This window comes from Centroberyx gerrardi, chromosome 19, assembly GCF_048128805.1.
Source record: "Centroberyx gerrardi isolate f3 chromosome 19, fCenGer3.hap1.cur.20231027, whole genome shotgun sequence".
NCBI classification, from domain to species: Eukaryota; Metazoa; Chordata; class Actinopteri; order Beryciformes; family Berycidae; genus Centroberyx; species Centroberyx gerrardi.
The window spans coordinates 19,979,540-20,004,729 of NC_136015.1; the positions used below are offsets into that span (position 1 = coordinate 19,979,540).

The 25,190-nt window shown below is 44.0% G+C and overlaps 2 protein-coding genes across 3 annotated transcripts in view; both read left to right on the forward strand.

The window, feature by feature from the left end:
- hivep1 (HIVEP zinc finger 1) overlaps nucleotides 1–11,985 on the forward strand; it is a 45,133-nt gene extending 33,148 nt beyond the window's left edge. For both annotated transcript variants that reach the window (XM_071901390.2, XM_071901391.2), the window contains 6 exons: nucleotides 1,289–7,095; nucleotides 7,259–7,392; nucleotides 7,549–7,724; nucleotides 8,498–8,599; nucleotides 9,392–9,924; nucleotides 10,230–11,985. In XM_071901390.2, the coding sequence (XP_071757491.2) occupies nucleotides 1,289–7,095; nucleotides 7,259–7,392; nucleotides 7,549–7,724; nucleotides 8,498–8,599; nucleotides 9,392–9,924; nucleotides 10,230–11,354 (7,877 nt within the window). In that variant the 3' untranslated portion in view covers nucleotides 11,355–11,985. The remainder of the gene's footprint in view (nucleotides 1–1,288; nucleotides 7,096–7,258; nucleotides 7,393–7,548; nucleotides 7,725–8,497; nucleotides 8,600–9,391; nucleotides 9,925–10,229) is intronic.
- A 3,001-nt stretch (nucleotides 11,986–14,986) lies between these two features.
- Nucleotides 14,987–18,312, forward strand: edn1 (endothelin 1). Its single transcript, XM_071901394.2, has 5 exons — nucleotides 14,987–15,221; nucleotides 15,504–15,654; nucleotides 16,008–16,157; nucleotides 16,436–16,540; nucleotides 17,222–18,312. The coding sequence occupies exons 1-5, from the start codon at nucleotides 15,161–15,163 to the stop codon at nucleotides 17,358–17,360; spliced, it is 606 nt and encodes a 201-aa protein (XP_071757495.1). The 5' UTR covers nucleotides 14,987–15,160; the 3' UTR covers nucleotides 17,361–18,312.
- Nucleotides 18,313–25,190: the final 6,878 nt, after the last annotated feature.

A 25,190-nucleotide genomic window follows, 5' to 3' on the forward strand; every position in this document is an offset into this window, starting at 1 on the left:
TATCTAAGTTACACCACTTTAGTGGCTGTAGACTACAACATTTTTGTTATATAATAGCCTTGAATGTTATATTCATTATGTAATTGTATTGCACTAGTATTAATCTGTTGTTGTTCTGCATGTATGTCTTTAATACTATATTTCAATTGCTTGTTTTATTAGAAAAGTTGCACTGATATGTAACAAAGCAATTAGGACTAGATTATTAGTCCTGTTGCAGCCTTAAAGGGGCATTAACTAATATATGAGTTTTATCGATCTCTATTGGTGACCAAAGAATTGCAACATCGACAGTCATAATGTAATGTAATGACAATAGAAATGAGTAAGCTAGAGGTAATATAGTTAAGAGGTAATATATCATGATGCAAAATGCTGTAATAATAATACTGCTTTGTCCTTTCCTTTTTTGGCTTAAGGAAATGTCATGTAACGTTGGTGTTGTGCCAAAACTTGTATCCCCTAAAAAAAGTGTTTCCATGGTGGTGTGTGCTGCTTTTGTCTTTGATGTGTGTTTTGACACTGCACAAGGAAATTATCATAGGGGAAATGTGCTTAATAAATGACAAGTAAACCAAACATATAGCCTGATAATTTCCTTGTAGATTCAATGGACACTTGTGGTTTGAGATAATAAGATCACAAACAAGCGTGATCTCTGATCATTATGAGGGAACTACAGCAGACTGCAGTATTGTACTTCTGACTATAGTAGAATCTTATATACAGTGATGCTGTGGTATATGCAAGAGTGGTTAAACTATTATCTCCAGTCGGTCATTTTAAGACATAGCAACCACCAATATAAACAAAAAATCAATTATATTTTCAGAGGAGCATTCATTTTATGCTTTTTCCACTTAAAAGACCTTATCCTAACATTGCTTTGGTACTACTTGATATGATGTATACTGTAAATGTACTGAAATGTACCAGTGTTTCTTCATTATATTTGTAGAAGCAAATACAAACACGTGCAAACACATTCTAAAATTATCTGAGCAGTCAAATTTTCAATTTAAGTGCTTTTAGTTTTATGAGCCAATAAGGAAGTTTCAACAATTCAGCACATGAAATGTATTTTCTCAGTAGTGACTTTCTTGCTCACTATGCCCATGTGGTGTGGTTGGAAAGGTTTTGAAAAAGACAGCTTACTGTGCCAACTGTGCTTTTCTTATAACATGAGGAATTTTGTCGTTTTCATTGCATAGAAACGAAAATGTACTTTTTGCTTGACATGGCATAATAGGTTATGGACTCATATTCTTGTCTGTGTTTGTATCCACAGGGACATCTGAAAGCAGTCGCAGAAATGCAGATAACATAAAAGGCCTGAAGAGGAAAAAGGTTGTTGGAGAGAATCAGCTCAAGAAAATTCCCAAATCTCCAGTGAAGAAGCCCCTGCAGTCAAAAACATCAGGAGCCACAACCAAGGAAACTACGCCTTCCTGCTCCTCCTACTCCAACAGTCCTTCCCACAATCCCTCCAGGTCACCCAGTGGGAGCAGAGACCCAGAATATGCCCAACCAGTTGCAGCATCCCCTGAGGAAGGGGCATCCTCCACTGACCATGAAAGGCTGAAGCAAGGAGAAACTTCCTCTTCAAGGCCACCGTCTCTTGATCCCATCAGTGGTGAAGAGGGGTGTTCAACTGCAGCTGAAGTGTGTCAGCCCAAGGACAGCAAGAGCAGCAACCCCAGCTTTGAGGGAGATTCCTACCACACCAGTGCTCCCCTTGAGGTTCTACTAAAGGCCATGGAGCCTGACTTTAGTACTTTGGCTGAGAGGAAAAACTCCTTGCAAATTACAGCCATTGGAAAACCAGCTTCCGCCCTCACTGCTCAGTCCAGTAGTGAAGTAAAAGCAATGCCAGCTGTCAATTTTGGCCTCCAGGCTCAACCTTCCCATATGCAGACTTATTATGTTGACAAACAAGGTAACTTTATTGGCATTGCAGCACCACTACAGGGTAATATGCAGACATCTGCCCAGGGTACTCCCCTGCAGTCTTCTCAGCATGCTACACCACATTTTATACCTGTTGCTTCGAATCAGGAAAAGCCTAGCTTGCACATGGGCTTTAGTACTGGACCGTCCACCATAACTCATGCACCTGTTCCCTCAGGCTCCAATGCCTTGCCACAAAGCCAGCCACCAGTTGTGCACACATGCCAGTCCCTCTCAGCCAGTGTTCCCAGCACCATTCAGGTCCCAGTTACACCTGGCTGCAACCAAGTCCAGATGGCAACAGTTATGAACTTTGGTGCTGAGCAGGTGGCTAAGGACCAGAAGCCCAAGAAGCCGGGGAAGTATGTGTGTGAATACTGCAATCGGGCATGTGCAAAACCCAGTGTGCTGCTCAAACACATCAGGTCTCACACAGGAGAAAGACCATACCCTTGTGTTACATGTGGTTTCTCATTCAAAACAAAGAGCAACTTGTACAAGCATAAGAAATCACATGCTCATGCTATAAAACTGGGCCTCGTCGCACGTTCCGAATCTGGGGGCGGATCGCTCTCCCAAGAATCTGACAAAGCCCTCGGGACACATTCAGAGGCAGAGGAGAGTGGGGACAGTGATGAGGAAGGTAGCACTGCGGACTTGGACCCTGACTCATCACAGAGCAGTGTGACAGCTTTGTCTGAAAGTAGTTTGCAGAGTGCAGGTACAGCTCAAGCAAGCCATGGGGAAGCAGACTCAGCAGCTGTCTTCGAGTCAATGAAACCAGCCTCTGGTCAGAGGGGTTATGAGCCCAAAGTGACAGCTGCCCTTCCAAAAGTGGTTGTTTACCCAGTTAATGTCTCCCCTCTGAGGGCAGATAGCCCAAGGGTTACAGATTCAGCACCTGAGCAAGCTGCTGCACAACGGCAACGAGAGTTCCAGACAGCCAATCTGAGATCTAGCATCACAGTCCTGTCATCTCTGAAAGAGGTGGACTGTACAAATCCTTCACTGGATACTGTGAGTGAAGACGAGGACCAACAATGCAAGTCTCCACTGTTCGGTGGACATGCTCAGCTTCAGAGACAACAAGCAACAGACTTCTCTCAGCAGCAACAGGCCAAGTGCCTACTTAGTCCCCGCAGTTTAGGAAGTACAGACTCTGGCTACTTTTCGCGCTCTGAAAGTGCTGACCAGGCCATGAGTCCCCCTAGTCCATTTGTAAAGATAACTCCACCAGCAGACATAGACGTTTCCAAGAGCACACTTCCCAATATCCCTCCTGTGGTTGCCACAGTAATGCATGTAGCAGCTGAGGAAAAGCCACGAGCCACACAGGGACAGATGCGTCCACCATTGGAAACTAAGGCACTCTCTCTGGAAGAGCGAATTTCAAAGTTGATATCTGATAATGAGGCAGTGGTTGACAACAAGCAGCTGGACAGTGTCAAACCAAGAAGGACATCTCTCTCAAGGAGAGGTAGCATAGACTCCCCTAAATCATACATATTCAAAGACTCTTTTCAGTTTGACCTTAAACCAATGGGAAGAAGGTCAAGTTCCAGCTCAGACATCCCCAAGTCCCCATTCACCCCTACAGATAAATCAAAGCCAGTATTTCTTCTCTCTGTACCTCCTCAATACCCACCAATGGATTGTTTGCCAATAACAAGGAGTAACTCTATGCCTACTACACCAGGACACTCTGCTCTTCCCCTTAATGTTGCCCCCCAGCCCCACCCTTTGCGAATTTGTCAGTCATTTGATGACAAAATTAGTTCATTGAATGATGATGTATTTTCATCAGCCCCATCTACCCCAAATCCAGCAATACATTCTCGTACCTTAGTGAGGCAAGTAGCAGTGGAGGACTTTTCCACAAGTGAGGGGCATGGCCTCCCTTCTGTCCGTTCCATGGATGAGGGTTATCATGGTCCAAGTAATTCCACAGAGATGATGCAAAGAAGCAGATCTTTTGAGCACAGTCAGGACAGAAACAGAAAGCCTCAGCAGAGTAAAGGCACAATGTATGAGTGTGAGACCTGTCGTAACCGGTACAGAAAGTTAGAAAATTTTGAAAATCACAAGAAATTCTATTGCTCTGAGCTTCATGGTCCAAAAAACAAGCCAATCGCTCTTAAAGAAACTGAGCAAGATGTTTTTCAGGTTAACATACAGCAGCCCCTAATCCCCAGATCAACAGGCATCTCAGGAATACTTGATCAACAGACATCAATTAGAAAGAGAAGGAAAATGAAGAGTGTTGGAGATGACGATGACCAATCTCCAACCGACACCATTCCCCCTTGCTCTGTCAGTTTTGATTCATGTCAGCTACCAACAGCTCTGGCAGGTCGGACATTTTCTCAGCATGGTGCCATGGTAGACATACAGCCTAAAAACAACCAGACACAACTACCTCAGATCCAGCTTGTAGCAAGAGGTATAGATACTTCAGATTCCAGACTGTCACCAATACGAGAGGCCCAGATCAGCACTTCTACTAAAGGAGACCTGCAGAGGCAAGGCAGTGGTACTTCAGTCATTAGGCACACCAACTCACTCAGCAGACCCAATTCATTTGAGACATCAGAATCTTTTGACAGGGCATCTCCTGTTGATAGTATGGAAAAAGATGCCCTGAACAAGGTCAAAACAGATGCTACAGCAAATGTTTCAATTGAGAGCTACCATGAAAAAATGTCTATACCCAAGTGTGTTGACTATGGAAAACAAAGGATGGAACATTGCACTGATGGCACAGTAGCAGCAGTTGGTGAAAGCTCTACCCCTGTCCACCAGTCTCGCCTGGTTCGTCAAAACAATATCCAGGTTCCTGAAATTCTGGTCACAGAGGAACCTGACAGAGAACATGAACCACAGAGCACTGAGCCAGCAGATAAGCCTGCAGATCCATTCAACTGGCCTCAGAGAAGTGAGAGTTTGTCCAAGTTGCCAGCGGAGAAACTTCCACCTAAAAAGAAGAGAATTCGTCTCGCTCAAATGGACCACTCCTCAGGTGAATCCAGTTTTGAGTCAAACCTCTCACGAAGTCTCAGCAGGGACAGTAGTCTTTCTCGCTGCTCCAGCATTTCAGCCTCTTTTGACAGAGATGAGACATCCAGATCAGAGAGCCCTTCTAGAGGGGAGTGTGTCAGCAAAATACCAGAGCCTCAAGGTTTACCAACAGCCTTCAACACACTTGGTGTGCCTGGCATGATGAGGCGTGCTGCATCTGAACAGATCACTTGTACTCAACCCTCTGTGGAGATTTCATGTGACTATCGTAGCAAGTCCTTTGATTGTGGCAATGTCTCTCCCAGCAGATCATTGTCCCCAGTTGGTCAGCCAAAAAGTGCACAAACTTCCCAAGTTGCCCAGGTGCCACTCATTGAAAGACGACGGGGGCCATTAGTTCGTCAGATGTCTTTAAAGATAGGTCCAGAAAGTCAGCAACCTGTCCGGAAAAATATCATACCTCTGGAGAAACTTTCCATTACAAATGTAAGCTCTTTAATTCAGAACCGATCCCAACAGATTCATATTGCCAATAAGCCCACCATGGCTCAGTCTTTTATCTTGCATTCTGGAGAACCAGCCTTGCAGAAGAATGAGCAAATGGTGCAAAGCATTAATTTGGGTAACCCAACTCAGCAGCCTCAAGTCCATGGCCTTCCACACCCTTGGCATCAAACATCAAGGGTTCAAATATGCCAAAAGATACAGCAACCTCTGAGCCAGATCTCTGTCCGTCGTGAAAATATCCAAAATAAGTCAGACTCTGAAGAAAAGAAAAGTTTTGTGCCCAAATACCAACTGCATTGTCCTGCTCTGAGAGGAAGCCAAACATTTTCATTCTCTAGCACCCAGGGAACTCAAATAGCTGTACCAGTTTTAACAATACCTATTGCCAATCAGATTTTGAGTGTTTCAAAGTCTTCAGATGTACTGAAAAATGTCTATGTTGCTCAACAGAGTCATCAGGCTTCTGAGATTAAGACACAGACTGTTGTTTTGCCAGGTGGACAACAAAGGGACCCATTCAATCAGACCCAAACAGGTGCTGCCCCATTGCCACAGATACTGATAACCCATGAGCAGATGAACCCTGCGCCTTCTGTGTCCAAAAAGAACAGTCTCTCATCCATTCACAGTGTAGATAGTGACATCCAAACTGCACCAACTGTAAATAAGGATAGAACTCAAACTCACCGAGTTAGCACTCATAATCATACGGGAGAAAGAACACCTTCTCTCGGGTCTTTACATTGCACACAGAAACTGGCATCGGTGACCCTATGCCCACAGCAGGAGCCCATTGCCTCTAGCAAACGAATGCTGTCCCCTGCCAATAGCTTGGACATCTACATGGAAAAGCACCAAAAGCGGGCTAAGGATGAGCATGGTGTTGCCTGTCTCACTGATGGCAGGTCAGTCAACTATCTTAACTCCAAGATGGCAGAGGTGACTCGACAGCGGAAGCTAACACTTGTCAGGCAAGTTTGCACCACTGAACCAGTGGACAGTCCCATTGAAACTGAGGCCCCACCATTGCCCCAGAATAAACTAGATGGGGAGAAGGACTCAGAGGCTCATGATGACTGGAAGCCTATGTCACCTGACAGTGCTGGGCTGGAAAAACACACAACTACTGTAGTTCCTCAGGAGCCAGGCGCTGCATTGAACACAACACCAGGTAGCCACAGCACTTCCATCCCAGCTAATAACACTCTGAAGCCTCAAGACAAAGCTGAGGAACAGAGATGGACTCCTGCCAAATCTCCAATAAGGCCCTCCAGTTTCCATGGTGGTCAGGTGAAACTGACCTCGTCTGTTTCTGTGGTCAACACAAAAGACAGCCATCGCCTGTCTTTCCCCAGCCTGAAGACTGCCACCACCTTCACATGGTGTTTCTTGATGAAGAGGAAACCACTCCATGTTCCACAGACTGACCTGAAGATTTCAGCATATGCTGCCTGGACCGTCAGCCCCAACAACCCTAACCCACTTGGGTTGCCCACCAAGGTGGTGATGTCTCTGTTTGACTCCAAGCAGAGCTCCAAGAAAATACACTACACCTCGGCAATAAGGACGAGTGGGAAATCTGACATCTTGTCTTACTCAAGCAAGCTGAAAGACATCATGCCCAGGGTAAGAACAAAACTATTATTTGCAAGGTTCTAAAATCTAACACATATTTGTCATTGTCTTGTCTTAATGTCTTGATTCTTCAATCAAATATATTGATGATTGCATGATAGAAATTTGTGAATATATAATGTATATTACAGTAGATCCTTTCATCTCTCTGCAGGTGCTAATAAACCAGAAGTCTATAACAGCTGAAAACAGAAGCAAAGTACAACCAGAGACTCAGCCCAACAATGAGTCAGACAAGGACTTGTCATCCAAAACAGAACCAAGGCGGGTCAAAATATTTGACGGAGGGTATGTATATAAGCAATAAAGAAATATTATTACATGCTAACTCGCTTACTTATTTACTTGCTTAATTACTTATTTATTCAAAATACAAATAGTTACTTTCATGTGCTTGTCTTCCCAATTTATGCGTCCCTAATGGTTCCATCTCTAACCCTGCAGATACAAATCTAACGAAGAGTATGTTTACGTGCGGGGGCGTGGCCGGGGTAAATACATCTGTGAGGAGTGTGGGATTCGCTGTAAGAAACCCAGCATGCTGCGCAAACACATCCGCACCCACTCTGATGTCCGGCCATACCACTGCGTCCACTGTAACTTCTCCTTCAAGACGAAAGGTTAGAGCTCAGTACATTAGTTTGTTTCAGTGTTTAAAACCAAGATAGAGATGTTTTTGTGACTATTTTCCTTTTGATCTTGGGAAATTTGCAAGTTAAAACCACTTGATTAATTATCTTTCTTTATGCAGAGTAGAGGCAGAGTGAGTGTCACATTATCAATTATACCAAATCAACCCCCCCCCCCCCCCCCCCCCCCAAAAAAAATAAATAAATAAAAAATTTGCAAAAAGAAATAAAGGAAAGCCCATTGAGATGTATTCACAGGTCAAGGGACTATACCACAGGTGTTATGATGCATTCATGTTTAATTTAGATGGGATTTTCCAAACCATAACCTTTTTCAGAACAATTGCTTTGGAGTGAAAAAAAAAAAAAAGTACAGTATACCAATATATAGCCTGTAATGAATCTATTGAGAACAACAAGATTCAATCAAATTTTCATTATCACAATTTAGGCCTACATTTTTCTTTCCAGAGTTCATTTCATTTTTTCCCTGTTAGGAGCTATGGAATTAAAGATGTTGTTTCACCATCTCTTAAACCAAGACAGTATGATTCACCAGTCTTTATCGAACTTGCCTACCCACGCGACACTGCAGAACAGTACTTGGTGTCAGAGCAACCCACGTTCCTTTAAAAATGTCTTTATCAGTTACTCACCCTTTACATACAGCCTGCCCAAAGACAGCATTCTCTTACATAAACTCCTTCTGTGCTATTGTTCAAGCTCCACCCACCCATAAGACCTTGTTGCCTCTCTTCTTGCAGGAAATCTGACCAAGCACATGAAATCCAAGGCCCACAGTAAGAAATGCATGGAGATGGGAGTGCCTGAGGGTCTCATTGAGGATCAGGATGCAGAGGACTCTGGTACAGTGTTTCACTTCTCAGCCTTGACCTAGAGGGAAATACACAGGGGACATTGTGTGCTTTGAAGCTATATCTTGCTAATATAGAGAAAATTTGCATGGGATCTTAAGCATTAAACTAAGCAAACATGAATAAACACCTTTTCTGTTAGTTCAAGGGTTTATTGCCAGTACATTGTTACATGTGTTTTATTGGGTGAATACAGCAAGGTCTTGTTTACCCTATTTTCATATGTATTCAAACAACAGGATTGCCCTTCTTTAAATAGCTCTCCTGATAATGACTAGAGATATGAAATACGGATTGTCCCTGCTTGTGCTCTGTAGCTATGCCGATCAATAGCTGTGCCATGGTCTAATTAGAAATTCTAAATGCAGCTTCTTCCCCTGTTAACTCAGAGCGCATGTGGGCGGCATGCACAGCGTTTAGAAAGAGGAAATTGCTGCGTCTAATTTTAGAAAAAAAGAGAAGCTGCCTGAAAGCATTCTATGGTCCCAGTCTCTAAGAGCATATTTGTTTTTCCTCCTCTGCCTGTGATGGAGCTCAGGGGCTTATGGTGGTCTAGGGTGTGAAACACCACTACTGCAGCAGTACAACACACCATCGAATGGTATTTTTCAGTGGTAGATTTTCTCATTGTGTGAGAGAAACCTAGATGAGAATGTTGGATTTTTAATGAATGAAAATGGTTTAAATGCTGCCTAATAGCTTATCTTTTATGCATCAGCTGTGGTGACTAATATGCTCTGTAGAATAACAAGACTTCCTTCTTACGTTTTCTCTCAACTGCAGGCGACCGCAGCCAGGTGAGCAGCGCTGACCGTCCAGATTCAGATGGCGATGACTCTGAGGGCCCTGACGATGAGGAGAACGATGACAACGAGGAGGAAGAGGAGGACAGCCAGGCAGAGTCGGGCCTGTCCACCAACCCCTCTGTCTCTGCCAGCCCCCAACACATCCCCTCCAACCAGGCTGAGGTCCCTCCTAGTGCCCTCCTAGCCCAGATGTCCATCAGCTCAGCTCCCCTCCCCCAGTCCCAGCCTCCAGCTTCTGACTACCACACCTCGGACTCAGAATCTGTCCCCATGATGAGCCCCGTGTCCCTGTGCAAGCAGATGTCCATCTCTGGGTCCTGCTCCAGCCCAGGCCCCCTCCCTAACTCTCCTCCGCCCATTGCCCCCATCTCAGATTCCTACACCTCAGACACAGAGTCAGTGCACATGATGAGCCCTGTGTCACCATGCAGGCAGATGTCCATCGACTACCCTGACTTTGATGTGCCCCCTAGTCCCCCAGTGCCGGGCAAGGGCTCCAAGCTCGGCCAGGTGAGACCCATGTATTCTCATTGTGTCTCTCTCCACCCCTCCCTGTCTGTCTCCCTACGCTTTCTTTCCTATCCATACCCTTACCTTGAATCCCGCATGTGAGGCACTTCCACAAAGCTCCTGTGAATGTTCTTTAAAAGGTGAATAGTCTTCTTAACGCTGATTTGCCATTTTTCTTGGCTTGGAGGCTTTGTTCAAATAGCGTAGCACCTCTCATCCTCTTCATATCTTATCACTAGGATTTTACCATAATTAAGTCAAGAAAAATGTGATTGGAGATCCCATTTCTCTCTCTCTTCTCACAGGATGGCTCGTCTGCCCCTCCCATCGTGCCGACAAGCGAGTCAGGTGTACCAGTGGACCGCAGCACTCAAACCTCCTCCTATGCTTCCCAAGGTCCCATGCACTTTCCCCCACAGGGCCTATCCCAAGCACCAGGAGCAGGGACCCGGACACACCTGTTCAGCCACCTGCCCCTGCACTCCCAGCAGCCTTCTCGCTCCCCCTACAGCATGGTCCCAGTCGGGGGGATCCAGCTGGTGCCCGCTGGCCTGGCAGCTTACTCCACCTTTGTACCAATCCAAGCTGGCCCTGTCCAGCTCACCATCCCAGCAGTGAGCGTCATCCACAGGAACACCAGCCCGTTGCCGGCTCCCCACACTTCACCCCAGCCGGAGGGCTCTCATGCCCAGCCCCTTGTGGTGCAGGAACCCATCAGTAGCGTCGTGCCCTGCTTCCCCCTCGGGCAGGTCACCGGCCTGCAGGCTCAGACTCTACAGCCTGTGGGTTTGGAGACACTCAACCTAATGGGGCTGACCAACACAGGCCTGGCATCTACCCAGCTGCTGCCCCAGCAAGGGCTCACCCTCAATGCCACCCTGGGGCTGCAGGTTTTAGCTGCCAGCCCCACCTCCCAAAGCAGCACTGGCCCCCAGACACATATCCCTGGCCTGCAGATAGTCAACATCGCCCTACCTGCCCTCATCCCCTCCCTCAGCCCCCTCTCCACCCTCAGTCCTCTCGCTATGCCCTCCGAGAGGCAGGGCAGCCCAGAAGCTCTGGGAGCCCAGCCATCTCAAACTGAACATGGGCTTGGTCCTTCATGGAGCTGCATGTCTGCTTCACCACCCATCCCTCTGATGGTCAGCAGCCCTCCAGAAGTGACCTCAGCCAGCAGGCCTAGCCCGAGGAGTGGGAGCAGAGCAGAGCTCACACAGACTGTGGAGAAGGAGGAGAGGGGTAAATCCCCACAGCAGCATCCATCACCAGCTCCTGAGAGCGGAGCAGACAATGCTAAACAGACACCAGTTGGGGGCGCCAGCAATCCTGCACCTCCAAGGCCACTGCCAGTGTCCTCCTGGCAGAAGGTAACTGATGACTATAATGAGGCATCCAGTGATGACGAAGACAGACTGGTCATCGCCACCTGAAAAAGCCCCAATGGGAAAGTTCTTCTTTGTTCTCTTTTTGTAATGCTTGTCACTTTGTAAGACTGAAAACACTTCTTCAGGGGTTTGTTTCTTTGCAAATCGCCTTTCAAAGCACAGATACTGACATTCATATTGTACGTGCAATCATATGATGATTATGATTATAATGATGACCAATCATTTTATTTTTACTTTTTTGTCAGCTCCAGACAATTTCTTTTTTGTACATGTTGTATAGACAATTGTGCCTTTTTGGAGTTTCTTGTTTAGGAACCTGTACATAATTCCTTATAAATTCAGTAGTTGCTTGTGTTTATTTCAAAAAATGAAAGTAGAAGGAGAGATGACAATGGAGGATATCAGTTTTATTTTGGAGAATTTGTCATTCGTAAATTTATGGAAAAAAATAAATGTTGTACTGGTATATGTACATTTCTATGGATTTTGGGGCAATGTTTCTGTGTACAGATGTTGTGTTCAACTATTTATTATATTCCATCTAGTGCCCATTACGACTCATAAGTCCATAGGTATGTGCATTATGGTAGCTTTACATTGCGGTATCAATATTATTAACTGTATCAGTAAAAATTTGTTTACAAACATTCAAGCGGTGTCAATGTATTTTGTTTTTCTAACACTGGAGACATATTTTCACCAGACAACATGCCAAAGAGGACAGGTATTCATTCACACTCTTTTACTTTGCATTGTAGACAGTTAGAAAATATTGTTAATATTTACAGTCAAATAAAATCTAATAAATACATCTACTGTATGTGCAGTCAGTGGCAAAAGTGGGACAGTCATGTCAAACTGATTCTGTTTGATGTGTCCTCATGAAATTCACATTCATGGTCAACTGATGAATATGAAGCAAGAGTACAGACGGTCAGCTGTTGGTCATATTTGACATTGTAGTTAACATTTGACATATTTTTCCATATCAAAACATATTAGAATTGCTGAAGCCAGTCTCACCAATTTCAGCTGAGATAGTATTCAGAGAAACAAAGAGTTTCATTCCCAAATGAGATTTGAAATAAGTGACATCTTCTCTGACAATGTGATTGATGGCAAAAAAAAAAATCTGGTATTTTTTAATAGCTAGTAGGTAACTTAAGCTCTAGGTCGACAGAAAAAGAACATTTTACAGACTGGATGTGCTATAGTGTAGATAGTGAATGATTAACATTCGGTTGTGATTTTTTGTTTTCAAAATGTATATGTGCCATTTTGGAATAGCACTCTTCAAATTACACTCAAGTACATCTGAAATATTTAACGTTAATGTTTGATTGCCTATTTATATGCAGTAACTGCATGGGGTCTGACCCATTAACACCACTGGATTCTTGACATCTTCCTCTGAGATGCTCTGCCAAGCCCAAAATGAAGCTTCTTGCATAAGAGTGAATCCCATTGGGATTTCAGCTGTGGGATGGACTCTCTCTTAAAATATGCTAGCCTACTAAATGGCTGACTCTGTGATTGTCTCAGTAACTAGGACTAGTATGCAAGTCAAAAACAGTTCATCTCCCACTCTCTCTGAATAGTTGACAGTCTCTGCATTTACAGTACGTCATATTTATCTTTCGATCAGTGTGCAAATTTCATGCAGCATACGAAAAAAGATCCAATCTCGCTCAACTTCCCGCATACTGTAAACAGTGACACTGTATAACAAAGATAATTTCTATTCATGCAAATCCTCGGGGGACGTCCTCATGATCCTCTCAGCATCACAATAATGCACTTCATTAAAAAATCACAATTTGTCGATCAAATGAATAGTGGCACTTGACCAAGAGATTTTATTTGTCCCTTTTTTTATCTTATACTTAATGAAAAAGTCATGATAGAGAGCTCTCAGAGGACCGGGGGCCAAACATAGCAATCTGCCCTCAATGAGGGAAACTTCGCTCTCATCTCAAGAGGCTTACAGTGAAAACCTCCTCGTTCCACCATTCAGAGGGGTGACTCATCCATCTACAGTACAGCAGCGTCTCCCCCCCCACCCCCCGCCGCCTCAGGGCTGAAACCTGCAGGGGAGGCTATGGTGAGCTAACAGAGACACCTAGAGGTCTACAGCTGCCACTGCTGAGCAGACAAGAGCAGGCTGATGAAGTGAAGGACCCACCAAAACACCAGACACACTGACACACACAGTGGGGTCAGCGAAAAAAAACTCTTCCCTGCAAAATCTTTGCTCGGGCGACACCGTACGCAACACAGCACCACCGTAACATCACAGCAAGCTGTCTGTTCTCAACTCAGGTGTCCAAGATTGATCTCGTGAAGATGAAGCTGGTTCTAATGCTGCACTGCTGGGTTGCTGCTGGCCTGAATGGAGAGAGGCCAAATAAGCTCTTCCTGCCAGTAGCACAAGCTGTTCCCCTGGCCAGTGGAAACTCTTAACACCAGCCTCTGATTAGGGACCGCAGAACCATGTCAGGATGCTTTACCAAAGATTTTTCCACTTTAAACATGCATACACATGTGTGTGCACGCCGACACACACACACACACACACACACAAAGTACATTTTCCACCCTTTCCAACCTTTGCCTACAGCACAATGTCTCTGAATGCATGCTTTAGCGACACAATGTACCTCTAGCTTTCCACGACCTGGCGGTGAAGGAAGAGGCCTTTATTAGATTAGCAGTCATTTTGGAAAACTGTTTGTACTTTCATTAATCAGACTTACTGATTAGTCGTACTTCATTCACCAGTTGCAAAGCACAAGGCACAAGGGCAGCAGGGCCTCATATGCAGTGCAAGGAGACACAGTCAAGGCAATAGATAGTAGACTATATCACTACTGAAATACACATTCAGCGTTCAGGCAGAGTTGATGATTTATTAATTAAGACACACTTCATCAAATGCTCCTTGATTAACTGCTGCCCTACAGCCCTACAGAGCTACCATGCCCAAAAAGGATTACAGATAAAGATGTTTGTACTTGTTATGCAATGTTGGGTGTAGTGTCCAGCTTAAGTTTTAACCCTATAAAGCATTATTATTTTTAGAGGTTGAGAATGAGATGCGTTACAGTCTGAACTTTACTAATTCACTTCCCCGGTCAAGTTCATGCAAATTGAGAAATCCCCACTACCAGGCGACCACTTTGTGTGAAGCAGTCCAACTTATATTGAGTGGACTGGCTCTCAAAGTTTAAACTCAAATATATGAGACTTGATATCTATTTTTACAACAAACTTAACTGTATCAAATGAATTGCATGACTTCTAAATGCCCCAGTAGTATATTTTTTATGAAGGGTTCACCATAAAACAGGAGATTGAATTGTAAAAGTTGTCGTTTGACTGCCATCTGCTGTTTTATAAGTGCAACTCCCCGTCCAGGATAGTCCAATAGGAGTTTGGCACAGGTCACAGCCACCCGGCGTCTCCCCCATCCCTTAACTCGGAACCGAGGAATTTCAAAGTCCTTATCTTGACCTGCACGGCTGCTTATCAGCGACTATTAACAAACAGCATTGTCTGGGAATAAGCCAAAGGACAAAACTGTTGAACACGGGGCTGCAGAAGGAGGAGGGGAGGTGGGAAGCACTTGTATAAAGTCAAAGGGCTGCACATGTGGGGCCACACTGTCAGAGAGACTCCTGACTGATGCCTCTGCGCTCCTGCGTGGATCTCTGAGGACGCTCACTGAAGCATCGCTTTTCTGGAGCGAGTTTCCCGCTGGATTCTTCAATTCTTTTAAGGATTATTCATTTTCGTCAACAAGATTTTTGTTTAAAAGGAGCCGGAAATTTTTAAATCTACAACCAAATAAAATGGATTTACACATTTTGTTTTCCATGTTATCAGTGATGTACTCTGGGATTCTGCACACAGGTAAGTTCTGGCGAGGTATTTCAGCTGTGAAGCTATTTTATAATATGAGATTTATTTTAATTGCCGTAATACAACACAACAACGTGTATTACTCTTTCATAATTGAGTTCCATTAAACAATTTAACACCTGAATCTTACCTGTACACGCTGCTGAGTACCTACAGAGCAAAATATTTTTCATACCTTTAGATGATTGACACTTTGATTCATGCCCAAATACCTAGACCTACTTCATATATAAAGGCTTAAGGACTCTATTTTGACGATGATTTAAATTACAGTCCTATCAGCTCCTGCTGGCGAGACACCCACCGCCTCCGCTGACACCCCTGGGCGCCATGTGAGGACCAAGCGATGCTCCTGCGCTACTTTCCTGGACAAAGAGTGTGTCTACTTCTGCCACCTGGATATCATTTGGGTCAACACACCTGAGTAAGTCTCATTTACTGCTTATAAGTTTGATAATGTGGTGTTACTTTCCCGAATAACGAGTCGTTACAGTAATGCAACTTTCTCCAGTAACGCGTAGACTAGTCGCTAGGGAATTAGGCTACTATTTTGATTTCGGTGATAATGTTTTTTGCCTATCAAAAAGTGGTTACTTTTGTTATCACCGTTTCTAAATACCAGATGGAAGTTGAATTATTCAAAAATTCGCCTTCTTTTAAAATGAGTAACGAGTAGCCTAATACATAACTTTGTGAGTGACACGTCCAACACTTCTTACACATAAAATGATGGCTCTGCTTATAGTTTCTGACTCAAACTGTTCCTGTTTCATCCAGGCGCGTGGTCTCGTACGGACTGGGGAACGCTCCCAGGACAAGGCGCGCGGTCGCGGACTCCATGGCAACCAACAGGGGACCGCGCTGCAAGTGCCTCAGTGAAAATGACAGCGCCTGCACGAACTTCTGTTCGCTGGAAAACCACCCCAGGTACACATTATGTAATATTTCATTGTATCATAGTTCCAACTTGTCCGATGAGCACTTACATCCAGAGAGACGCATGCCATCGGGCAATAACAATACGTTTAGTAGCCTAGCATCTATTGTACTGATACTAGATACCGTGCTCTCTTCTGACTCTATGTTCCCACCACATGTGGAAACACGTTTTGTTGCTTAAATGCCTCTAAATGTTTCGAAACCACGGGATGAATAATTGAAACATGACTCCGTCCTCATCACGTCTTGTGCACTTCTGCTCACAGATACAAGACATCGCCAGACAAGGTGATCCTCTCTGCCGAGGGCGATGGTTGTGCCGAGACACAGTGCAAACACAAGCTGGCAGCCAAGGCGGGCAGGATTAAAAGGTAAGACAACCCGCTCAGACTGAAGAAGACGAATACCACAAGTCTATTTGCAAAATAAATGGACACGGTAATTATAACCTCACGCAACACAGAGGTCTTTTGTGGGACAAAACATCTCTGGGCGCATAATTTCTACGTGCGTAAAACCAGTGAGCCTGCGAGATAAACACAGATACCACGTGTTGAGAAGGCATCTCAGAAGCAGATATTTCCAGATTACCACCCCTCAAGCAATGAATTCCCTATATATTATAATGAGAAGTGTTGTATTCCTTTCTGAGACATGGTAAACCTCTGAGATTTTACGGAATTTCCCAAAAGTAAATTGTATCACTCTCCCTTAACTGTCAAAAGTGATGTGGGTAATAGAGCCCCTCTCTGGCACAGCTCCACTCATGTACCATCATGTTTCAAAGTGAAACCCACTCACAGTTTGCGGCGCCGCGTGTCTGCACTTTCTGACACATTAATAAATGGAAACATAAACTTCAATCTGCTGTACCCACTGAAAACTGTGTTGTGCATGACATATAGCATACTTTGCGGTTCGAGTGTGAGTGATTGACAGCCTGAACCCCCCCCCCCCCCCCCAGCTATACGTTTACCTTTTACATAACCTGAGAGATCGATGGTTTGGACGTCCCGATGCTGACCAGCCTCCCTTTTTGTCTCTGTCTACAGGATGAGGAACAGCGGCGGGGAACCGGTGTCGCCTCTAGCGCTCAGGGCAGCGCTGAAAACCCGCCTGCTGCTGGAGAAGTGGAGGGTGAGACAGCGCCACAGGGCGAGAGCCTGGGAGGGCGAGAGCACAGCCTCCTAAAGAAGACAAGATAACCTCCGCGCCTTGTCAAGACATAGAGGAAAGGGATTTCATAGCCGTGGAACCTCTCTCCCATCCATCTGCCGTTAGGGATGTGCCGTGTGCAGCGGCCCCCCGAGAAAGGCATTGGACAGCCGACATTAAGGCCAGCAGCCTTCCTCCATGTTGGCTTAGTGGCTGCGGTGTTATGAAGTGTCTGTTGGTTTTGCATATAGTGCATTTACCACTGGACTTGGTTGCACTTCAGCAGAGAGATGAACGAGGTCAGAGACAATCCAGAGACTTCAGGTGAGGAGAGATAAGAAGAACGGAGAGGACGTGACCCTGGTCTACTAAAATCAAGGACGTTCAGTGATCTTTTCAGGCATCGTGGTCACATGAAAGTCTCTCTGGGCCAATCACTGTACTCAAAAGACCATCAAGAGGAATTTCACAACACTGTCTTCACAGGGAGAATCGAATAATAACACAAATTCTTCTATTACAGAAAATGAATCACTGCCATACATGGAAGAAGCAGTTCTTAACTATTTCAAAATAGCATTATTCTCCCCCGCACAGTTGCATTGTTAAGAGATTGTTAGGCCTATATAGAAGTTACTATGTGTCTCATGTCATTGTTGTACAAGAGCTGTTTTGTCATTGACTGAAACCAGTTACTGCATTTACATAACAGGCCGTTCCATGTCAGCACACAGGTCAATATGCAATAGGTCTTGGGAGTTTTTCTTGCTGATGTTGATTGCATCTGTTATCGCAGACTTCTCTACATGTTGTATCATAATTTAATATTTCACTAAATATCGTATGTACATTGTTGCAAGCATGTGCTTGGATTTATTTATTCCTGTTCCGCATTGTACTTTACTGGCCATATTGGTCCAATCATATGTTTGGGTTTGTCATTTCAATGAAATGTGCTGTCACCGAAATGCCAGATTCTGGCAAAACTTTGAGAAATAAATTGTTACACTTATTTAATACACTTGATAAACTCCTTCATCCTTATTGTTTCATTTGCTCTGTAATATTTCATATGCAGTGGATCATATCTTTGGAGCTGAAATAGGGCACTAACCTTAGAAAAGCAATGTTTCACCAACTTAAGTGGAGGATAATTATCTTGGGAGTAGTGTAATAGAGAAACCACAACACCAGGAATAATCAACATGAAAAAGCTCTAATCTTCACTACCAGTCAACACATAGGTGCACCACAGATAAGTCATCTGTGAAAAATGAGTTTCATAAATCATACATGTAAAAAAAACAGAAGCAGTCTTTCAAGTTCACAGTGTTGGAGGATTTGAAGTAGGTCATAAGAGAAAGAGCAGGAGAGAAAGAGTAAGAGAGAAAGAGAAAGTTGCGTGAGAGAGATACAGAGAGAGACGGAGCCAGATGTGATGACTAGAAAGTGTTGATGTGGAGGCCAACAAGGCAAAGTGCAATAAAAACCCACTAACCCCGCCTTTCATCTCTGTGCCAAACCAATGTATACACTGCAATTTCTAAAGCAGCTCAAAGTGGATTTAAAGTTTCTTTCAGCCTAGGTGTTTTGGATTTCAAAGGAGCATCCAGCACAATGTTTCTTTTCAGACCTGCAATGATCTTTTTTTTTTTTTTTTTTTGTAAATACCTTTGGATATCAATAATCTGCCAGTCGGTCCCCTCCAACCTGAGCTTCTCCAACTTTTGCTTACAAGTGAATCAGCAGAATCCTCATGCCTGCCGGTCCCAATGAATCCTGAGTCACTCTTAGGTTATTCTCTTAACTACCTGCCTTGTCCTTTAGAGACCCACCTCTCCTCTCCCCTCGGAGGATTATTGGAGATAAAAGACCATTATTTTCGGCTGGTGTCCCTTAATCACCCTTTACCATGCCTCCAGGGCCTTTGTGCGTCAGTGTTTTTCCCCCACAATGCACCACAACCTCCTGGCGCTTCTGCAGATATCTCTAATTTCATCTCCTTTCATTCAGTCGCTATTATCCTCCAATTTGCTACCCTTTTTCTCATGACTCCCTAATTAACACTTACCCAAGGAGCCTGATTACAGTCTGATGGACAGTTTAGGAATTCAGACTAAACCTTCAATCAGTAAAGCTGTACATTCCTTTAGGTATGAGGATCTTGTTTGTCCCCTGTGCATAAAAAACATTTTTAATGTACATGAGACATTAAATAGTTAATCTAAACTGACCTGTTTATCAACTGAGGGACATTGTCTGGCAACCCTCTGATTATCAGGCATCAAGATGATTCACTGCAGTACATAGCAGAAGATGGCTCCTCATTGCACTACTGCAGAAAACATTGTTTTCATGGTATTGCAGCCAAGAGAGAGCAGGGTGGGGTTTACCTCCTGCGCCAGGCTATTTTAACTGTAACTTCAAAATTATTTTTACCACCTCAGGCACATCTTTTGCACAGATTAAGGCTCTGTGAGCGCTTTGCTTCGATGTGTCAGATCTGTCCCCTTTTAAATCTCAGTTTTGCACATGATGAATGTTATACAAGATGTACTTGTACTCAGTTCAAACATTTGTGCGTCTCAAACTTGCTCCCATCACTCATCAGAGACCTGCTTGAACTGGCAGCAGAGAACAATCCAATGTAAATTGGTTGAAAAGTCTTATCTAACCAGCCCATTTAGCAAACAAATCCATGGAGAATTTTGTGCCTCTGGCTTATTCTAAGGAATACTCTCGTGTCCTGCTGTGTGTAGAGTCCAATAACAATACTGGTCTAATATTTTCCAGACAGACCTACTTTTTTTTTTTTTTTTTTTTTTTTTTTTTTCAATTTTAAGACATGTCTGCTCCAGTAGATAGCATACAGACTAGAAGAAACTGGAAAGATAGGCGAGAAAGTGGAGACGAAGGTGTTGAGCTGGAGTTGAACCCGTGCCACAGGTCCAGTATAAGATATAAGATATGCTCTGTAGCCTGTTGAGCCATCAGGACAGACCTAGACAAACTTACTGTGGATGAAAGGAGATCTGCTGACATCTATCAGATATAGATCTTTGATATATATCTGATATCTAGTCTCTTGGCTCTGTAGAGAAAAATGTTATCAAATTGACAAGGAACTGAAGTGAAGTTTGATACAGCAAGTTATTTGTTCACAGCATGTTACATAATGAGAGAAGGTGAGACATGGACGGTACCACAGATGATGGTTTCCATTTAGAATTGGCTCCCTCAAAGCCCTTTTCTCCATATATGATTCTCTGGGGTTTATGGTCGATATGACACATGCGATGAAGTGATCCACAACATGTTTTACTCTATTGTTAATGTTATCCAACTACACTTCCTGTGAACAACCACTTCACTACAGTCATTTAAACACACATAGACTCCATAACCTGTTATCAGATTACCTTTATCAAAATGACGTCTGCTGTGTTTGTTTCTTTCAACTGGCCCAATTAGTCTGTGTTATCTTCAAAATCATTACATGCCCTCTACGGCATGAGTCAGTCATGACATATTAGGTCTTTAATCGTGCAGAAGCGTTGCTAAAAGGAGATTTGTCCCTGTACCTGGGCCCTGAAGAGGTTAACAGCATGCAGACGGGCCCGGGGCCCCAGCACAATGGCACTCACCCTCTGAGCTATGCAGCTTTATGCAAGGAACTCCCATGAGACATTAGCTTTTGGCGTAACTCATTAGTCTATTGAATAGACCCAGTGCTAACATAATAGCCCATTACACAGCAAGGAATCTCCTCGACTCGACAGGAATTCTCGAGCTCAGGAGCCGAACAATGGGACTCTGTGCAAAAAAACGGCTGGGAGGGGCGGACTGGCCGAGGCCTCTGACGTCTGACCAACGCCCTGCGCTACCTCCGCACGCCCTGTTTTTCCAACTCACTTGGTTGGCTGAGGCAATCTAAGGATTTGGCTGGAAAGGTAACCAGGAGTCATCTGGACAACTGAGCACCATGAAAAACCTTGCAGGGAAGTTCAATGGAGAGTAGGGGAGGCGGGGGTGATGTTGCCCTCATAGTCTCGGTGTCCCTCCCTCCATTCCTCCCGAACCCCAAGATCTGTCAAGAGGCAAGAGAAAGTCAGAATGGGGGCAACTTCAGCCCGGAGCGATGCATCTCTCTGGGTGCATTTGATTTGCACTCACATCTGGGCCGGGGGGGGGGGGGGGGGGTGGGTGGGGGTGGGGGGGATGACACACTTCGCAGAGAGAGACTTGATTATGGGAATCTGTGCAAGTATCTCTCAGCACGCTGTCTGCCTGTAATCCTGTTCTCAGCACCACCCAGCCCAGCTACTCTCTGCCGGCAGTCATCTCAATCAGACTCAGGAACACAACAAATGCCGAAAAGTATTATGGGAATATCCCCTGAATATTTTGTAAAAATTCTTCGCTGACAGACATGAATGTGAGACTGAGTCGAGGTTGTGTCTGCGGCTGTGCTTATGGGCTTCCATGACTTTATTTAACTTTACTGTAGCTTCAAATCAAAGAGAGTGGGGGGGCCTGTCATCCATCGCTCAGATGCACATTGGGAGGGAATGTTCAGAATGCTTGGAATTATACACTATGCTTCAGGAGTTCGGTACAGTTTAAAATAGTTGACCGATACCGATTCAATCTAAGTCACAGAAGATGATAAATATATACTGTACATACAAGGTATACAGTGATAAATGCTTTGCAAAGCGTGCATGTATTTGGCACTGAAAGTAATGATTTGCATTTTTGTTTTAGCGGTTAACAGGTGTTACTCTCGGAGCATTCCAGATGGACTAATTCACCCTCTCCAGAGTTCATCAGTGTCTGACAAGGAAAAGCCTGAGGGCCTGCTATCCAGAGATACATTTTTCTCTCAGCGAACGCCGCAAACTGAGGAATTAGCTGCAGGTAGTCGTATTTTTGGATCTGGGAGTTCACACCATAAAACAGAGTTAGTGTCAGGCCCACTGTCTTCAGAGGTGAAGTATGTTTTTCCCTGAACATCTAATTTGATATAGAATTAAACTGGTGCAAAGTTAGTAAACATATCTTATTGCAATAACATGATGAACACATGCTCCTGACAGACCTTTCATTGCATTCCCTTGTAGATCTTGACCCATATTGTCTTACTGCCATATTTGTCAATATTGAGTGTTGAGATATTGGACCTAGGACAAACACTTCACTATATGAGCCAACACTGCACTGAGCCAACATTGCAAGCCAATAGATCTGAATTGGGTTTCCAAAGATAATTCCAAAGAAAAATACATAGGGAAGTGGGTGAGACTCATTTACCACACAACGCATGGCAACACTTGGTGGTAAGAGTTTCTGTGTTACTGTTGGCGTTGCTCTCCTTCGTCACCATGTTTGTTTACATTGCTAGGCAGGTGGAGATTAAGCTCTTGATCTTTCATTCTCTCTCGCTCTCTCTTTCTCTCTGCCTCTCCTGTTCAGTGTTTAACTATTCATTCTGATATTCATAGTTCCATTCTCTCAGACCGCCTCATAAAGGTTAAATAAAGTAATTGTTCACAGTGTATATTGAGCAGGACAGTACTTCTGCTTCATAATAGAGTGTGTTGCAATCCCTGCACAACAGTTATTTCATCAACGATTGACACCATTATGTCACTTCGGTTTGGAAAAAAAAGAAATACCCTAATAAAAAATGCCTACTCACTAAAAAATTATTTATGGCACGAAAGCAAAGTATGGGTTACTATCAAAGTTATCAGTTATCCTTGAGACTTCTGTATTCAAAATTATTTGAGGAATATTGGCAGCCTTGTTTTCAGCTTGGTGGCAGTACATTTCTGACAATATCCAATGTGTTTTCAAAGGGTTTCATGAACCCAAGAGGTTGTAGAATCTTCTCAACGCATAGAGGAGCATGAAATCCTTCAGTTGAAGTGAAAATCACCAAAGTTGGAGTTACTAGGTTTTCACCCGACAACAGCCATAAACTGGTTAGCGTTTTGGAACGCAACTTCAAATACAGTAGCATCCTTGTTTTAACAACAGCCTCACGCTGCTTACAAGGCTCAGTGACCTAAAATATGCATAAATCAGTCTGTTAATAAGGGCATGAACTGGGCACACGTTCAGAGCCTCCTCCATCATGCTGCCAGCGACAGCCAACCTGGGCTGGGACAGCGGCGCTAAGAACCCTGGGTTGTTGTTTTGACAGGACGGCTGCCAAGTGATAAACTTCTGGGTTAGACGCATTGTGTCAGGTCTTTTTATACTCCATCATCATCCTCTTTAGTACAGCCTTTCATTGTCTATGGTCATGCCAAGATGATTGTTCATGTCGGGGCTTGGAATCCAGCATGCCCTGCCATTGTCAGCGAAACAATTTGCGGTTGGATCCACAAATCCTCGATAACAAATGCCACCGATTCTGCTAGGCACTGACAGTATTCTTAATATTTGTGGATATATTTTTTCAACCTCACTGTTGACACTGCCTAAAGAAAAACATTATCATCAAGCAGTATTTGACTGATAATCTCGGGCCAATCAGATTAATAAAACGTTGACGCACTTATGCCCATAATTAATGTTGTGTTAAAGAGCCAGAAATCTTTGTTACAACAAGAACCAAAACGTCATCATTCCAGCGTATTATATTGTCAGAGGTTTGTTGTGATGTTTGAAGCAGAATTAATAGAATAAGTTCACTAGCTAGTGCAGAATTAATAGAATAAAAAAGCTGGCTAGTGCAGCGGTTGCAAGCTAAAAGAGTCTAATTTCTTTGATGTGTTAATTTGGATCGATGTAGTTCAGGGGAAGGTCATACTTTTAATCCCATGCTGAGGCAAGGAAACATGGGAGCTGCAACAATACGGGATCTGCTGTAGAATGGCTTCTAAAAATACGGGATCTCACAGGAACGAGCAGACTGTTGACATGTGTGCACCGGTACAATGTTGATGCAACCGGGATGTTGACACCCAAACTCTTTGAAGTGAGGAGAAGTGCAGGCCAACAGGTCTGTGCAAAGTGCATTCACAGGAAAGAGTTGGGGCGCCTATAGGTGAGCCCTTATTGACAAGGCCACGGCTCATGCACAACCTGTGGAAATCTGATTGTTTCCAAGGTGATGTGATGTAGAGTGAGAGTGCTGTTGCTTGCGAGCCTAAAACAGATCAATATGGGTAAAGAGTCTAGAATATTTGGAGGGGATTCATAAGACATCTATAACTTCTTTCTTCCTTCTAATAATTTCTTACAGCAGCACAGAGGCGTAGAGAATAGGGAACCCGCCCTACAGCTGGAGGATCCAGGTTCAAGCCTCCATCATGCTGAAGTGCCCTACCAGCTCTAGGGATGCTGAGCCTGCATCCCTGGCACAAAAAAGAAAAGGGAATGATGCTGTGGGGATCAATAAAACATTATTAATGGTGCTTTTCATTTATAATGCACTTTTCATTAAGAGCAAATCCCAAAGTGCTACAAGAAAAAGACAAGCACGTAAAACAATACAGGAAGAAGAAAAAAAAGCAGGACATCTATCTGCCAATTTCATTTACACTATGTTCCGTACATTGGAGGACTTATGACCCTGTGTCTCATTGGTCATACACAAGCACACAAGCACATTCATACCAATATATGTGTGCAGATATACACGCTTTCTGTACTATATGCAAAGTATACATCAGCAAGATGGCTAGTCGTGTGAACATTTAACGCTTATAGCCTTGTTATGAACCTGGATGTTTGTGTGGAACAGACCCTCTATCCTAGAAAGGAATGGCTAATCCCAACTCACACACATATATTCACACCACACACACAAACATCTCATGGAAAACTAATAATACCTCAAAATGATGACTTCATAGT